Here is a 13,515-nt window from a genome sequence, read left to right as displayed (position 1 = left end):
CGTGTAAAACTACTTTACAGGAAGGAATAAACTGAGGCAAAGCCATTCACTACATAACTGGTAAAAACGTCACTCCATCTATCGGCAAATACATACAATGCCGCTACAGCAATAGTCTCCTTTTCATTTGGACACACCTTATACTTTGTAATTATTATTTCATTGCAGGATTTATGATCTTTGGGTAGACATGGATTCAGGGTAGTGCTAGAGTCATTTAAACAAATTAATGTGACCTACAGTGTCATATTGTGAGCAATTTATTTAGAGTTCTTTCCCAAAAATTGCTGAGAAAATAGCATGTATGCATATCTCCTGAGCATGCCCCAGGTACCATATTGGTGCCCCTTGTGTAACTTTGTCTAAATCCCCCACTGCTTGGTGATATATGATCCAACGTATTATAATATAATTTTATGCTTATTTAATCTGTCACTTACTTATTTGTGTTTGAATGTATTGTTTTGTTCTGGGGTTTTACCATCCTTCCAGACCCAGGTATAAACATCTCCCTGTTGTTAATCTAATTCTGTTTAGACTACCGTATATAAGCATTAATTCGGCATAGCATACAGCATAGCAATACAATTGATGTCAGCCGCTGGTCACCATCTCCCGGCCCTGCACTGCTGGGACGAATCGAAGATTCCTATGTGCACAAGACAAAAACTAAGATACTATGGCAAAGCTCCGTGTTTTAATGAACACGTTTAAACAATTACTGTTCTTTTCCATTGGAGAAAAGCATTACACATAGATAAAATAAACATAGGAAAAATATAATGAAATAAAGAATACACACGTAAACGAGAAGACACTATGTACAATAATAAGCTGAAAATAGACAAATATAGAATTAATGATCCTCATTGTAACATAAAATATTATTGTATTTTAGGAGGAAACATTACCTGTGTTTCTCAGCTCCTGCAGAACCAGTTCCCAAGACCCCAGATGTGCCAGGCCCAGGACAGTATGAACTTGTTGACTATGAAGGGCCCCCCAAACATTACCTTTCTAGTGCTGCATTTGTTTCGAACACAAGTCGTTGGGCAGGCGATGTCTCAGGAGTAGATGTTCCTGGGCCAGGTTAGTATAGCAGCTGAGTAGAAACCAGAAACACATTCACCCTTATTTATTAGTCTTTTCTGAGGAACGGAGATCACATAACTCAAATATTAAGGAGACTAGGGGGTATATTCAATTAATGTCAGATCCAATCCGACATTCATTTGTTGAAATAGATCCTACATGCTCTGTTCAATGCTGCCAAATGTGACTTTTGGATTCGGCTGCTGCTCACACGCCGGGACCGAGTTATCAGCAGCGGAAGGTGGGACGGCATCGGGTAAGCTGCTCTTGCGCTGCGGGACAGGTGAGTGATGCGAGAGGTGGATGGGAGGACAGCGGGCGGGAGGATGGCACTAAGTGAGCTGCTGTGCTTTCCCGGCGCCATCTTCCCTAACTCAATCCGACTTCTTTTAATGTCTGATTGAGATTGCCATTTAAGATAGTGGTATCATTTATTATTTTATGGTGTGAGATCCATTTACATGATGTATTTATACATAAAATAATAAATATTGCCCGTTATAAAAACATCCGGGTCTGTCATTTCCTCCCTGTTTGTGATCTGCTGTAGTTGCTACTCTTTGTTTTCAGGAATCCACAACCACAATTGTCACCAGCTTGTCCTCGACTTCACCTTTGCTTCAATTTTTTTTATATTGATCCTTTTACCATTCTTGATTCTAGGTGACCTTCCCTCTGCCTATTGAATGTTTTTTTTTAAATCTGATTCTGTCTCCATATAATTGCACATTAGTTCTTACATTTCATGCATACTGCCAGACATATGTGAAGCCATTTATCTATATTTCTGTGAAGGAACAGCATTGAATTAATCATGCAACAAGTAACAGGGTACATTAATAAAAACTGTTGGTGATGTCATAGCACATAGGTCTACATGTGTTCTAAATTGTTTATGCCTGGTTCCTTTTGACCACAACAAATTATCTGTGCAACTGATTTAATAAATTTCCACCTTTGTGTGTCTAGGTCATATATGCCATGACACACAAAAGCATTATATTCAAAACAGGAGATCTGTTTCAAATGTGACACATTACATGGGGCACATGTGATGTAACGCACAACCTAATGCGTTTTTCTCACCCACTCACAATAAAGTGGTTATTATAAAAATCAAAGAGAGATTCTTAAATGTTCACATTCCACAGTGGTATATCTTCCAGTAGCCCTAGGGGTGTGAATGTGCGAAGATGACATTATAAGATAGCTCTCTCCAGAATACATGGCTTATTCTGTGAAGGAATGCGGCTTAGGCACGTAATGTTCTTACTGCCACAATTTTAACTATTTCAATACTGAAGGCTTGGAATCATGTTTTATCATTAGTATGTGTATTTTCCTTGATTTAAAGAACAAATGTCAGCATAGATTAGCAAACATGCTACATACAGTCAAAGAGAAGTGAACTTTGCCAATTGTGGTACTACAAATATTGTGTAGTTTTGTCACACTTCCATGTTGATACTCCTGTATGTACAATGACATTCTAACAGCAACCACAGTGACCCCTGCAGGCTATATTAATGATGAAATAGTACAGTAGTAAGGACATATGTTCAGAAAATGTCTCAAGAAAGTACTAGCTTGGACAGTTTTGTATATTCATAAATGCTGTGTCACAAGTAAATTCTAAAATGTCTCAAAACCGCAAATCAAGGAAGTGACAGTTCTTTAAATGGTAATTGTGCCATTGAAGACAGGGGGCAATTATATTTGGGCAGTATTTAGGCTGCTTAAGTGCAATTTTTTTTTAACTTGGATTTCTGTTCCATTTGCTAAATATACTGCTTAGTGGTTTAGAAGCACATTTAAAATTTGCGGCTAAATGCCCAAAATCTGGTTAGCCGCAAATATTAAGTATCACCTGCCCGATGTATCAACATGCAGTATCGCTTCGGGGTCCTGGGCTACCGCCATTCTGAGATGGCTGTACTGCCCCGATGGTGGGGTTGGCGGGGGGTCAGCGCTGATCGCGCATGTGCAGACCCGCCCGGCACTAGGCTGAACGGATCGCAGGGACGGGCTCCTTTCGGAGATCTGTCCTTGAGTGTACGGGATGATACATACCTGCGATAGGATGGCATATTACAGTAATTAATCCTATTCCGCCCAAATCGCATTTTAAATGCTATCCTTAATAAATGGAAAGGTACCGGATATACTACAATAGGGTAAGGTACCACAATATCCGCGGCAGCAGGGATCACCCAGTGTTTATGGGACTTAAATTTGTTTTGCAAAACAGATATTTTCTGAGAGTTAAAAATACACAGGCCAGAAATCTGGGACATACAGATCATCTTGTGGTTGTCACTTTACCAGTGCTTCTATCACAAAACTTTATATATAAAATACACACAAGGGTTGTGATTTATGCTTCTTATGCATTCCAGTAAGTCCTATATGAGATCCTCTACATGTTGTAACTGATAGGCACCGTGGCAGGCGGTATCGCTCATAGGGTTGACCGTAAATAGGTCGACCACTATTGGTATGAAAAACCACCTTTTTATGATTCTTTTTTTTAAAAAACTCATGTTGACCTTTTCCATGATGACCTATTGCGTGCATTGACATTTTGATCATGTCAACCTTTTTCATGTGTCAACCATTTTGCCTGTGGACCAATAGTGGTCAGACTATTGACTGTGTTCTTATTCACTGTATGCCGTGGCAGGTTCCCTCAGAAAAGTACTGCTTTCTTTAGGGGTTCCTCTATTTTCTACATTTACCACATCCCTAAACCCTGCTATAAAGCTTGCGTAGTTGGCTCATTTTGATCAAGCAGCGCTAGGTGACAGCTTGTCGCTCAGGTGTTATCGGATTCCCTGTGGTGAGATGCTGGTGCTCATGCACATTAGTAGTGTCTGATGCCCTCAATTGTTTTTAGCGCTGCTACCTTCCCCTTTTTTGCCCTATATTAAATGGTTTAACTAAAGTTATATGAGAATATGATTATTATATGTGGTACGTTAAACTCATCCTGATTTGGACACAAACATAATTCACATCCAAATGATGGGAAATAATGTTGAGATATAATAACTTTTCTGACCAAAGTTAAGACAGTATACTTTTTTTGTGATTTTTTTTTTTGCAATTATTACACAATTTTCAACCAAAACAAACCTGAATAATTACAAATTTTGTGTTGTCCATAAATGTCCAACAGATTGTGGTAAATGGATACATGATTCTCATCTGCCATACATCCTATACATCTAAAGGGTTATTCATAATTCACAATGCAGGAGGTGTTACACCGTGACCTACTTAAAAGGTAGTGGCAGAGAGCAAGCTTTGCATAAATGAATTAGGATGCCTTTCTGTACAATCATGTTAGGAGGCAAGACAACTCCTTGCCCAAATAACATGCACACCCAGTGCTTACTGCATGTGCTTCCTGTTATTTCACCCAGCCCAATTAAAACATTTACAGAAACAGAGCAAGATTTATATCTATACCTCATACAATTTAATGTTATTAAGACTGGATTATTAAAAAAAAACTGGTGGTGTACAGTTTAGTATAGATGGTTGGATGCTGAGAAACCATGCCTGGCATTGAACCAACCTGTCTGTGTTTATTTATGAAGATGTTACCATGCCCTTTTTTCTTTAATGCCACAGATTACATTTGGGATTAATAGTAGAATTCCGGTTTCGTAGTGAGATGCTTTGTATTTGGCGGTAAGCCTTCCAAGCATTATTAACATTTCACTAATTCTGTTTTATATTTACTTCCTCCAAGTGGAATGTAATGCAGAATATACATCTGTAGAAGGCTTACTATATTTATCTGCCCTCATGTCAGGCTTATACTTATTCCGTATCACTTTTGAGCGCTGACTCATCATGCAGAGAAACCTAGGTTGGATTCTGTGGGAAGGCTGCCACATGCCATAACAGGAAGTGATGTTTTGTATCATTTACAATAACATTTTGATATATCATGTGGTTGGTACATATAAATGTATGCCAAACAGACAAATGTTTGCTGTAAATCTATAATATCGTTAATCCTTACTTGCAGTGTAGTGTAAATAGTACACATTACAAGACTTCAGCACTTACATAGTGAGCATAGGTTATCTGGATGGTAGGTTGACAATAGCTATGTCAACAGTCAATAGGTCGACGGCATATAGTCGACATGTGAAAGGGTTGACACAAGCAAAAGGGTGTCATGGCTTCGGTCAACACAAGGTCAACATGAGTCTTTTGTGATTTTTTTGTTATATAACTTTTTCATACTTTTACTATCCATGTGGATGTGTGATGGGAGCAGTAAAGTGTGCCGGGTTCAGTGGTAGTAGAGGGAGGCACCTGGCCCGAAGCATGGCGACTGCATCGGTACACTAACTGGAGGTCCACGTGCGCAGGTGATGACAAGTTAAAAACCTGCGTTGACCATTTGCTCATGTTGAACTTTTACTGTCAACTTTGTGGTGCCAACCTAGACATTGTTGATATAATATATCACACTCAGCATAGATAGATGTAGCAAGATGCAACAATGCGTTTGTCACCCCCCACCCGCTTCAAACGATCCATAGCACTATTCTGGCATCATGGCCCCTTGGCTGTGCCTGCTGTCTTTGTGCCTGCTTGGTGAATCTATACCTTTTGGGAGAACTGGCAATGGACATATACCCACTGTGAGAGATTTTTATTGCAGTTTCAGAGAGAGAATTAAGCAAAAGGGAGTCCACACCAAAGGGGATAGAGAGAGGGACCATGTACATGTGAAAGAAGTGAGATGGGAGCTGGTGGTAAAGATTTATGAAAAAGAGTGCAAGATGGGTAGAGAGAGAGAAGGGGTCAGAAAGATGAGGGAAACAGAGGCAGAGAGAGGAGTGGGGCAGACAGAGTGAGGGGAAAGTGAGAGGCACCGACAAAGAGAGAGATGAGATGGACACAGGGCCCCATGTACAGTATTACTGATTGCATATTTAATTTGATCTGGGTGCAATATTAACGCCCAGGATCGCCTTTTAAAAATGCATTTACTTTGTTTGGATCTATTAATTAGTACATCACAGGGACAGGGGATACAAAAGGAGCTCAGTGAGGGGGTACTCTGCATGCACAATCCCACTGATCGCATATGCACAGCAGCCACATCCGGGAAGGGGTCTGGGAGAACCCTCTGCCAGCTATAAATGCAGTGAGTAGCCTATTATGTTGCAGTGCAGGGCTCGTGGGAATGAAGGCGTATTAGCAGATGTCCGAGGTACTATTTAATACATACGGGTGATACTTTAGCGGGTAATCATAAAAACGCTCAAACAGCCACAAATATTGTTTGATATATGCACCCCACACAGAGAGGACAGAGATAAAGGAGAAAGTAAAGTTAGAAGATGGGGATGATGTAAATGGCAGTAACTGGAGAGTGAAGATGGAGCTGCAGACTCAGTTTGGCCAACCTACTAGATAAAATACATTGTTATTGCGGTAAATTATTATACTAGCTGAAAAGGTCTGGTTTTAATGGAATGTTAGGTGTATAGGGGCCCATTTCCAGCAACCATCACTCCAGTGTTCTAATGGTACATTGTGTTTGCTAATCACATTAGAAGACTAATAGATGATTAGAAAACCCTGCAATTATGCAATTATGTTAGCACAACTGAAAATGGGATTGCTCACTAGAGAAGCTATAAAACGGGCCTTCCTTTGCGCTAGTTAAAAATCTGGAGCATCACATTTGTGGGTTTGATTATACTCTCAAAATGTCCAGAACCAGTGCACTTTCATGTGAAACTCCACAGTCTATTCTTGTTCTTCGAAATGAAGGCGAGTCCATGTGAGAAATTGCCAAGAAACTGAACATTTCCTACAACAGTGTGTTGAACAGCACAAACAGGCTCTAACTCAAGTAGAAAGAGAAGTGGGAGGCCCCAGTGCACAACTGAGCTAGATGACAAGTATATTAGAGTCTCTAGTTTAAGAAATTGATGCATCACAGGTCCTATAATGGCAGCTTCAGTAAATGGTACTGGCAAAACCCTAGTATCAACGTCTACAGTGAAGAGGCAACTCTGGTATGCTTGACTTCTAGGCAGAGTGGCAAAAAAAAGCCATACCTGTATCTGAGACTGGCCAATAAAAGGAAAATTTTAATAATGGCAAAAGAACACAGACATGTGACAGGGGAAGATTGGAAAAAAGTGTTATGGACAGGTGAATCGAAGTTTGAGGTGTTTCGATCACATAGAAGTACATTTGTGAGACTCCGAACAAGTGAAAAGATGATGAAAGAGTGCATGATGCCATCTGTCAAGCATAGTGGAGGTAATGTGATGGTCTGGGGCTGCTTTGGTGCTGGTCAAGTGTAAAAGGAATTTTTGAATAAGGAAGGCCATCTCTCCATTTGCAACACAATGCCATACCCTGAATGGATTCAATTTGATCGTGCAACAGGACAATGACCCAAAGCACACCTCCAAATTATGCAAGAACTATTTAGGGAAGAAGCAGACAGTAGGTAATCTGTCTGTGATATAATAATAGAGTGGCCAGCACAGTCACCAGGTCTCAAACTCATTGAGCTGTTGTTGAATGTATGGCACACTGGAAGTGCCCATCAAGCCAATCCAACTTGTGGGAAGTGCTTTAGTAAGCGTGAGGTGAAATTTCTTCAGAATACCTTAACATATTAACAGCTAGAATGCCAGAGATCTACAAAGCAGTAATTGCTGCAAAAGGAGCATTCTTTGACGAAAGCAAAGTTTGAAGGACAAAATTATCATTTGAAATAAAAAAATATTATTTCTAATCTTGCCAATGCCTTGACTATATGCTCTATTCATTTTGCTACTTATTGGATAAATAAAAGTGAGTTTTTCATGGAAAACGCAAAATTGTCTGGGTGACCCCAAACTTTTGAACGGGAGTGTTCATGTATAATAATACTTACTCAAACAATATAGGTATTCAAGCTATCTAAGGTATCTTTACAGTATCTGTAAATACAGCAGGTCTAGTATATGTTGTGATAAATGGCTATAGCTCACCAAGCCTGTATATTTTTAGTTAACCTGTTAGGCATTCAGCCCTTGGCCAATCCTTCTAAATTGAAGATAATTTGGGAACAGTCAAAGTGTCAGAGATAGAATCGACACACCGGGTGGCTTTTTGAAAAACCCGCGCTGTGTGTGGTAAAACGCATAACGATACTGAGGTTTGCTCCCTAAGGACCCTAAAGCTGGGTGCACACCTAAAGATTTATCTGTCTGGTGGGAACACAAATCTTTAAATGTAATTAAGCCACCATTTGCTCCCAAATGCTGGTAAACGGACAAGAAATTTGTCCTTATAACTTTATTAAATCAGACAGATTTAAGTAATTTGTCTGAGCAACCATTGTCCTTTTTTCAGCATTTTGGAGCAAATGTTGATTGTTATTTGCTCAATTATATTGCCAGAGTTTTGATTCCACCTGATAGATTGGACAGCTAAATATTTAGGTGTGTACCCAGCATTAGAAGTGAAGCTCTTATACCCGTAACCTATATATTGGTGGTTGAGCCTACTCCTGCATACTACAAAGCACTGATGAGTTACCTTCCTGGCCAGAGATTATTATTATAGAGCTCTCCAGAGCATGGGTTGGTAATCACCTGCCTCCATTTGCTGCAGACTGGCTAAGCCAAGATGACTCCAACCAGCGGCAGCTGTTACAATCCGGGGTACTTGTGTAGTTTCACTGCGGCAGGCTACGCTATGCTGTCAGCGTAGAACAATGGCAGCCTAGCGTAGTTGGCGTAGTGTCCAAGTGACAACCCTGCATAGTCAGCGTAGTGTCCCCATCAGGCAGCATAGTCACCGTACTGTCCCTGCGAGCTGCAGCTCTGTCCCCAGTGTCCCTGACAAGCCTAGTGAGCACCTCTCACACAGTGCTGGTAACCACCAGATCCCCTGCGCTGGCAGACGTCGGTGGAGAGGCAATCATGTGGGTGCCGGCGGAGAGGACATCCATCTGCCTGAGATGCTCAAGCGTCTCATACGTTTGTGCGTCTCAGTAATTTGTGCGGCCGGGTACGGCAACCCTGCCCAAGTCCGCTTCAGGGAGATGGCAAGTGCGTCTCATGCACAATAAAGGACACATTTGCCAGTGCTTCATATTACATACTGGCAAGTGACTCCCACTATCCACATCAGCCCGAAGCACGGCGAGTACACGTCCTCCCGACCTGTTCATACCCCCACTATCCACATCGGCGTGGAGTTGATTTTATAAAGTGTGGCGAGGGGACACGTAAAACAAGCCCAAAGCGTGGCGAGTGCATGCAGAATACATGTCAAGTTATCCGCAACCGCTCGCCACACTTTAGAAAATCATCCTAACACCGATGTGGATAGTGGGGCTGTGAACAGGTCGGGAGGACGCGTACCGCGTCCCCTCGCCAAGTTTTGGGCTGACGTGGATAGTGGGGGTGTTTCAGGAACACATTCACACCTGTCATGTCAGGCAGGGGAAAAATTGTCAATGGTTCCCACACAATGTAATAAGCGGTGACACAACGCTGACTGACTACAATAACTGCGTAACGCTGACTGACTATGCTAACTGTGTAAGCTCCGTTTAGGCGTGAACGTACACACAGTCGCAGACACAAGCTGACTACCCTGGACCTGGGAACACTACGCTGATTCTGACAGGGACACTACGCTGACTATGTAACTGCCGCCGTGAAACTACACAAGTACCCAATCCAGAATTCCAGTTGTGCAGCATCTTTGTGCTATTAACAATCGAAGCAGCTGAGACTCCACTGGTATTGGCTGCTTCCAATTATATATCCAGCAGTGGCACTGGCCGCTACTTTCCATCAAGCCCATGTGCATATGGAGGAGGATAATATCAGTGGATACTGCACCATTGATTGTGCCGATTGCCTACAAGGTGAGACTTATGCACAGCTGTTTCAATATTAAGTAATCCACAGCATTTCCTGATCTATAAACAACATCACACCAAAATCTACGCTACCTCTGTGACTTTGACTGTTCCCAATTTATCTCCAATATAGAAGCTATAACCATTTATCACAGCATATAGTAGACCTGCTGTATGTACAGATAAATGTACCATAGACAGCTTGAATACTTATATTGTTTTTAGTAAGTATTATAAATATATGCATTGAATTTAAGTGCCCATGAGACAAACCATTTTAATTGTATTATTTCATGTAATAAATTATTTACATTTTTTATTTGTATCTTATGTTTTATTTAGTGCCACGTGGTGTTTCTGGGAGGTTTTTGGTTGGTACCAGATTAGAATGTACAGAAAGACAAACATTGGCCCTTATTCAGATCTGATTGCAGTACAAATTTGTTCTCAAAATGGGCAAAAACCATGTGCACTGCAGGTGGGGCAGATGTAACGTGCAGAGACTTAAATTTGAATGGGGTGTGTTGAAACTGAAATCTAAATTGCAGTGTAAAAATAATGCAGCCAGTACCCTGCACAGAAACAAAATAACTTACACAAATCTAGCTCTCTCTGCACATGTTACATCTGCCCCACCTGCAGTGCACATGGTTTTGACCATTTTGAGAACAAATGTGTACTGCGATCAGATATGATTAAGGGCCAATGTTCATAAACAGTCCCTAAAAGTATATTTCTTAAAACAAATATTTTAAGTACAGACACAACCCTAATGCTGGGTACACACCAGGTCGACAAGGGTCCAATCCCATCAATCTAGATCCAATTCCGACTGATTGGATGTAGATTGTGTGGTGATTGGGCCCTTTTCTGTCCTGGAAGGGCCCAATCACCCGGGAGTATGGTCGTTTCCAGATCCTACCTGCAGCAGGTAGGATCTGGAAACGACCATACTCCCGGGTGCGGGTCGCCATCGGACCGGACCCGCTCACGGTGCACATCGTGAGCGGGTCATGCCCCCCGCGTCATCGTGAGCGGGTCGGAAGAAACACTGACGGGTCGTCCTGGTGTGTACCCCACATTAGGCTGGCCATACACTACTGCGATTTCTCACAGCAATGTATGGCCTGCCGATCACCCGTGAGCCACCCGCATGGTCACATGGGATCCATCAGGACCCCTGTTCCCTGCATGCTGGTCCGGCCTCTGACTCAGGTCCAATGAGCACGGACCTGAGGGGACATCACACTTCACATGTTGGGAACGGATGAAATCAGCCCAAATCGAGTATGGGGGCCTTTTACAGTTGTGTTATATGTAATATGTAAAGTTATACTGCATTAGGTTTAATTGGCTATTATGTGCTTCATTTTGTAATAAAAAATATTAATATTTTTGAGGACTTTTTTTTTAAACAAAAGTAGAGAGTTAAGTACTTAAAAAATAGTTTTTAACACAGCAGGTGGCTATGTGAGGTTCTTGAAGAGACCTTCATCGCCCCTTTCCTTCCAAACATCCTTTACTATAAATAAATGTCTGGTTAAAATGTAAAGCACTATCTGCTCTTGGGAAGTGGAGTTGTGTAGATAGAGGTGGGGGATGGGAATTTTATTACATACATACATACATACATACATACATACATACATATAGGACAAAGGCTTATGTGGAATACCAAGAAGACTATTGGTGGTCTGTGTGTACAAAATGTTATATTCATGCTGTTTCATTATAACTTTAGGCATAGCTGATACCATTTATAGTGGGGTATGTGTGCTTTTAAAGTGTAGATGTCTTTATTTGACAATCAGACATTTAGAATGTGTTGTTAATTTTATAAGTACCAAATCTGTAGTCTGTGTGAAACAAAGTTATTTAGGTCGGAAATGGAATTAAAAATAAAATAAATATAGATGGAACCGTTTCTACTATTTATTTAATTTTCTTTCCAATCTGTCACTGATCCATCTAGAAGAGTTATCTACACCATACAGTATATTAACGATCATTTTTTTCTCAAAAGGTGCTTATCATCCTGACCGTCCAGCAAAACAGTCTTTTCTCTACAACAATGACAAGAAATGGATTCCAGCTTAACAAAGTCGCTAACAAAGCAAGGCTCTGATAGAGAACAACTCAAGTACAGTCCTATTAAAGTTTTACTGAGCAATCTATTAATACTAAACCTCCATGGCTGTATATTGTTTTGTGCCTATGGCAGTGGTCCTCATACTTTTTTGAATCACGGTGCCCTATAGTATCAGTATGGTGTCAGTTCTGTGATAAGAGAAAGGATTCACTTACGTTTGCCTATATATGTTATGATTGGAACTTAGCCTTTTCATTGGCCATAAATAATTTGAATAGGTCCGGGATCATCAAGCCAAGCTCCGAACAGCTAAGAAGCTTTTCCCCTTACCAAGGTACATCCTTGCTTAAGGGATCCAATACTGAAAAATAAAAAATGGAAAAGCAGCTATTTTCTGAGGATTGTCCACAGTTTGTTACAATAGACATTGTTATATTTGTATAGTTTTTTTATATATCATGATTGAGTGTTGCTTGGCCACACGCAATTCTCTTTATCTTATCTGTAAGGATTTGTTAACTTAATATTATATTCAAAATAATGTGTAAATTGTAATTCATGTAATAGTAGGTAGATCTAATGCTTGAGCCATTTTTAAAATACAGTAATACAGTATAAGGATTAACCAATTGCCAAATTGATTGTGGAATTCCTGCTAATAAACTACAGATTGTATCATAGAATATACTACAAACTGGTTGATATGCGCTTTAATGAACTCAGTAAGTGAATAAAATTAACCCCTTCCCGACATTTGACGTATATATACGTCATGGCCGGGAAGTACTTCCCGACACATGACGTATATATACGTCATGACTTCTAACTGTCACTGCGTCTAGAGACGCAGTGACAGAGGGACGATGTCTGCTGTCCCTGACAGCAGACATGTCCCTGCATGCCCAGGGGGGGCTGCGATGCCGCCCCCCCGTCGGCGATCGCTGTGATTGGCTGTTCAGTGTGAACAGCCATTCACAGCGTTTTCTGTGTCACCGGCGAATAACGTTCGCCGGTGACACGGGATCGGAGGTGATTGGTGCTGTAAAGTACAGCACCAATCACCGCGGGGTGTAAGGGTGACACTGGTGTCACCCCACCTCACCCCGCCCGCCCCCAAAGGCCGTGATTGGTCCGTCGGACCGACGGACCAATCACAGCCATGGAGGGGGGTTTAAACTAACGGTGACTGCACTGCAGACGCCATTCCGGTCTGGAATAGCGTGCAGTGCGGTCACCGTGCCCAGCTGTCGCCATTTACTGACCAGAACTTGCTAAATACTTACCTGATCACTGCCTGGATCTTGCTTCTTCTTGTGACATCCTGTGCTGTGTTGTGCTGTGTTGTGCTGCTGCGAGTTATTAGATAGAGAGATAGAGAGAGATAGAGAGGCCTAGTGACAGAGAGTGCTATATTTTGTGCTGCTGC

At 41.3% G+C, this 13,515-nt stretch overlaps 1 protein-coding gene across 4 annotated transcripts in view; it reads left to right on the top strand.

Annotated features, from left to right (window-relative positions):
* The window catches only part of STPG1 (sperm tail PG-rich repeat containing 1), a 68,564-nt gene extending 55,790 nt beyond the window's left edge, over positions 1-12,774 (top strand). For all 4 annotated transcript variants that reach the window (XM_083173616.1, XM_083173613.1, XM_083173614.1 and 1 more), the window contains 2 exons: positions 899-1,089; positions 12,024-12,774. In XM_083173616.1, the coding sequence (XP_083029742.1) occupies positions 899-1,089; positions 12,024-12,097 (265 nt within the window). In that variant the 3' untranslated portion in view covers positions 12,098-12,774. The remainder of the gene's footprint in view (positions 1-898; positions 1,090-12,023) is intronic.
* Positions 12,775-13,515: the final 741 nt, after the last annotated feature.

Source organism: Crinia signifera, chromosome 2 (assembly GCF_055691185.1).
Source record: "Crinia signifera chromosome 2, ASM5569118v1, whole genome shotgun sequence".
NCBI classification, from domain to species: Eukaryota; Metazoa; Chordata; class Amphibia; order Anura; family Myobatrachidae; genus Crinia; species Crinia signifera.
The sequence above is the reverse complement of the archived record's forward strand: the minus strand, read 5'-3'. Positions and strand labels throughout refer to the sequence as shown.